Source organism: Cryptomeria japonica, chromosome 4, assembly GCF_030272615.1.
Source record: "Cryptomeria japonica chromosome 4, Sugi_1.0, whole genome shotgun sequence".
Classification (NCBI taxonomy): Eukaryota; Viridiplantae; Streptophyta; class Pinopsida; order Cupressales; family Cupressaceae; genus Cryptomeria; species Cryptomeria japonica.
The window spans coordinates 348,634,919-348,639,637 of NC_081408.1; the positions used below are offsets into that span (position 1 = coordinate 348,634,919).

At 38.2% G+C, this 4,719-nt stretch overlaps 1 protein-coding gene across 1 annotated transcript; it reads right to left on the reverse strand.

Annotated features, from left to right (window-relative positions):
* Window positions 1–1,670: 1,670 nt before the first annotated feature.
* LOC131063630 (xyloglucan endotransglucosylase protein 2) lies at window positions 1,671–4,410 on the reverse strand. Its single transcript, XM_057997515.2, has 4 exons — window positions 3,879–4,410; window positions 3,669–3,769; window positions 2,577–2,770; window positions 1,671–2,389 (listed from the first exon to the last, which is right to left on the reverse strand). The coding sequence occupies exons 1-4, from the start codon at window positions 4,078–4,080 to the stop codon at window positions 1,987–1,989; spliced, it is 900 nt and encodes a 299-aa protein (XP_057853498.1). The 5' UTR covers window positions 4,081–4,410; the 3' UTR covers window positions 1,671–1,986.
* Between the last annotated feature and the right edge of the window lie 309 nt (window positions 4,411–4,719).

Below are 4,719 nucleotides of genomic sequence, written 5' to 3' on the forward strand. Positions count from 1 at the left end.
ATGCACTAGACCATCTGGGTCGGAATAGAGGCTTCCTCCATAATCTTTGCAGGAGATTGGAGAAGGTTGTTGATACTCTCAGCAAATGGATATTCTTCTATAACCGGGTCCTCAGCAACCAAGGGAGGCAGGTCTGGGCCAGGAGTAGGGGTGATAACAGTCCCCACAACAAGGTCATGGTAGATAATAGGAGCATTTGGCATTGAGTCCTCCCCTAGGGTCGGGCCCTTAAGCTTGAGCAGTGGGGGTGTTGGGGCCTTGCATTGAGAGATAACATGCCTGGATTTGTTGCATTTCTAGCAGAAGAGGATAGCATTTTCATAAACCAAAGCTTGAGTCCAGCTGCCCAACCTAGATTTGAGGGTTATGAAGTTGGGGAGGTTCATGCTCACAGTAGCTTGAACACAGAAGCAAGCATAGACCAGGCGCAATTTGGATCTGGTGATTTCATCAACACCTACAAAGTGACCAAATGAGTTCCCAATCCATTTGAAGATGGATTCATCCCAATATTCAAGGGGAAGCCCCAAGAGACGAACCCATACCGGCGCAGTTTTTTGCAAGTCAGCCGCAGGGTCAAAGCCAGCCTTCCAACGACAAAGGGAGAGGTTGTTACGACCATAGGACCAGCAACCAGAGAGGACATGGGAGACATCCTCCTCGGTAGTGAATTTGAAGAGGAAGAGGGCGCCAGCCATAGCACTGACAGAAACACCCCCCTTTAGTTTCCATTTGTCCTTGACCCATTTTCAGACCATCTCCACTGTGGGGCGCAGGGAGAAGAACTTCCCCACCAGAGTGTTAGCCATATTCTATAAAATGCGGTCCAAAACAACGTTAGGAAGCTCAAAAGACATTCCCTCCTCAGATTGTGAGTAGACTAGGACGAAGTTGGGGTCCATAGTCTCAGACTTTCTGACCAGCACGTTCTTCCATCCTTTGAGATTCGTGTTACCAGTCGGAGGCTCTGAGGATAGGACAACCGGCACGACAGAAATAGGGTCAGAATCAGATACCACGCCCGTGCCCTGATGGCTCTCTAAAGGAGAACCATCAAACTGAGGCACCGTCGAAATGGAAGGAGGAACCGCAATGGGACCAGGAGAGGATGTGGCAGATAGTGTCAACATCGCAGGGTCCAGAACGAGGACCGTAGGTGGTGGGAGGAGATCCCCACCAACAGACACCACCATGAACAGCGAAGGTTTGAAATTTGAAGTTGCAAAGCGGGAAGTTTTCAAAATTATTTGTTAAAACCTCGAAGCTAAGATCTTAGAAGAATTTGAAAAGAGCTTTTCTTAATGATAACTCCACTCAAAAAAACTTTTAGATAAAATAATTAAAAATATATATTTAATTGATCTATAATATATTAAATATCATATACAAATTTGTAAGATGATAATACTACTAAAAAAACACTTTTAGATAGGAAAAATTAAGAAAATTAATCAATTGCTTTTTATTTATATATTAAATATAAGATATGAAAAAGATAGTTACAACAAAGTCAAAAAATTGTGGATTCTGTGAAAAAGAAAAAAGGGTGATTATTAATTTTCTAAAATACATAATTTCCAGGATTGGCTAAGTAAAACCTCCTTAAGATGAGTAGACAAGAAAACGTTTCTTATCACATCATGACAAACTGTCAAAGATTCCCACCCATGTTCATTAAAAATAAAATTAATATTATATTTAAGTAGAGATCATGACACCAAAATAATCTCTGGGAAGCTGTAAATAATAATGATAATAACAATTAAATCTCTCCTCTTTTTTATTTCTAAAAGCTCCAGATCCTGCTGTAAATTTCAATCAAAATTTCTCAGCTTTTTCCATGGGATTAAAGCCTTTGAAGAGGAAGAGACGGACAGCAATGGCAATAGCAAAAAAAAAAAGGAAGCAGAAACTAAGGCCTACATTGAAAACCAGTAATTGAGAAAAATCAAGGAAGGGGATTCAGCAATCTCTGTCTGGAACTTTTCATATTGCATCCCGATCACGCTTGCATTCAGGGGGCATTTGTTTATATCGGACTCTATCAGTACAGTAATTGTAGATGGTGTAATGGAGCCTCACCCATTTGAGGAACCTGTACTGCCGCCCATCCAAGTCCTTGAATGCCTCTTGATCCCACCATCGCCGCCCCACTGTGGGGCACTCAGATTCATTCACAGATGCCTCACACCCATCAATGTAAAATCCCCTGTATGATGCAATGAATGGTGCTTTACTCCAATCAGTCTTTTCTTTTCCCCCTTGTGTGGCCCAGTCGTCACCATTCCACAGGCTTGAGTATATTTTCATTGGCTGGTTGAATGGGTACCTCACGCCCAAATCCTTACTGTTCTTGAACACCCTTATGGGTATGTCATCTATGAAGAGACTGTGACAGCAAAAGTTGAAGTGTTAGAACAGTAAATGATTTGTGGGCTGTAATTAGAGTAGTAGTTATTTATGTAGCAGATTCAATTCTGCATATAAATTGATGTATTGACTACAATGTATTAATTGAAATTAGTTCAAGATATTGATTTATTTGTCTAAAGAATTATAAATGGAGGGTGTCTTACACAATCTGGTACATATTCCAGAGTACAGTGTAGGAATGGTAGTCTTTGGTGGGATCAAACCAGAGATAGATGCGCTGCTCCCTGTCACCCTTCCCACCAGTGAACACGTTGGTCTGGAGAATGTAAGGTTGCCCACTTCTGTTGCCCAGAAATTCGAAGTCTATCTCGTCGTGCTCTGCGTTTGTAGAAGAAAGCTGTGGAAAATGCTCAAATCATTCAGGAATACCCATTTTTGGTTCTTTAGAAAGGAAGAGATTACAGTTGCTTTCATTTTGATTAAAAAAACAGAAAACATGATGCAACTGCAATTCTGACAGCTTGGAGATTTTATATTAAATTTAAATAATATTAGGAAACTATTTTATAACTTACTTCTGATAGATCGTTGAGTTTGATCCAAAATATTAGTACAAAAATATATACAATCGATTTCAGAAACAATCTTTTAAGAACTATATTATAAACAGATACATCTAAGACTTCAAAAACTCTCACAAAACAACATATACAAATAAACAATACTATAAACATGCATACTCGAGACTTTAAAAACTTCTACAAAACAAGATCCATAATAGAAACATAAACATTTCTAATGTCTCCAATCTCACTCTTTATTTATGATCAATTGTTGAGTGTAATATGAAACATTTTAGCATAAAAACTCTCTTAATCTATATCAATACAAAACTAAACACGGTAGATTGTAAAAACAATCTTTTGAAAACTATATTATAAATACGGATAATCAAGACTTAAAAATTCACACAAAACATTGTATACAATATACAATAACAATTGTATAAACATGATCCATAATAAGAACGACAACTGTGTAAATTACTCCCTTGACTTTATGAATCATATTCAATAAATTATCACCAAAATGATGAAACAACTGATGAAAGTCAGTAAAAGAGGCAAAGAATACTTGAAAAACTCTTTCAGATTGGTGTCGAAGAAGCTAAAATTGTTACTTGAATTTTCATTCATTTGTTACTCGTTCAAAAACTGCAAGTTTTAGATGCAAACTACATTTTGGTGAATCATGAAAAGCAAGCATGAATTATGCACATTTCAGTAAACACTTACATAAAAAGCTGTGACAGTGCCTGCAGAATCACCGCCGACCAGCTTTATCTGCATGCTGAAGTGCCCAAATAGATATGTGCCCTTGGACTCAAAGCCCGCCCCTGCAACTCAAAATCCTTAGCTTCTATCATACAATCCCAGTTTTCTCCTATAAACAACAAGAAGTACAAAATGGGTATAAAAACAAGAACATGATAAGCATTTCTCCACCTGACTGTTTGTCCAGAAGGATCTCTGCCTTTCTCCCACCATGAAACATTTTAAGGTGGTGAGCAGACCAGCTAGGAGCATAATTAGTATGAAAAGGCATATCTATTGGCTTCCTGGGCTTGGCAGCCATGGCAGCAGGGCATAGCAGCAAAGCAAAAAAACACAGACATAACAACTTTACTCCCTCCATCATCACTCTCATTACAGAACTAAAGCCCAAATGTGCAGTGGGATTAATCAAGAAACCATCAATTACAGAGCAACACTAATAATGATTTGAAGTTTGAATGGAATGGGCTTTTAAAGGGGCATTTGAATCTTCAAGCGCGTGGAATTGGAATGCGGGCTAAACAGTGCAATCACTCCTTTAATCACGCCTTGATAACTTTTTGCTTCTTTCCATTTTCCAACTGTGATAGAGACATCAGATTTCAAATCCAAAGACTTTACACGCACGCCAACACAGCCGTCCTATGAGGCTTTTTTTTTCATCTCTTCCTCTGGTCGGTTGCGTTAACATGGGAGGATTTGAATCCAAACTTTCTTTAGAATTCTCTAATGGGTACGCTTAAAAAAGAGATTTTTCTTTAATGGGTGGATTTGAATCCAAAATTTCTTTATAATTCTCTAATGGGTAAGCTTAAAAAAGAGATTTTTTTTTAATGGGTGGATTCGAATCCAAAATTTCTTTATAATTCTCTATTGGGTACGCTTAAAAAAGAGATTTCTTTTAATATGGGAGGAATTGAATCCATAGTTTCTTGAAAATTCTCAAATGGGTGATCGGATAAACCATTTGTACAGTATAAACGGGTATTTAAACTCAAATTCATCATTCAAT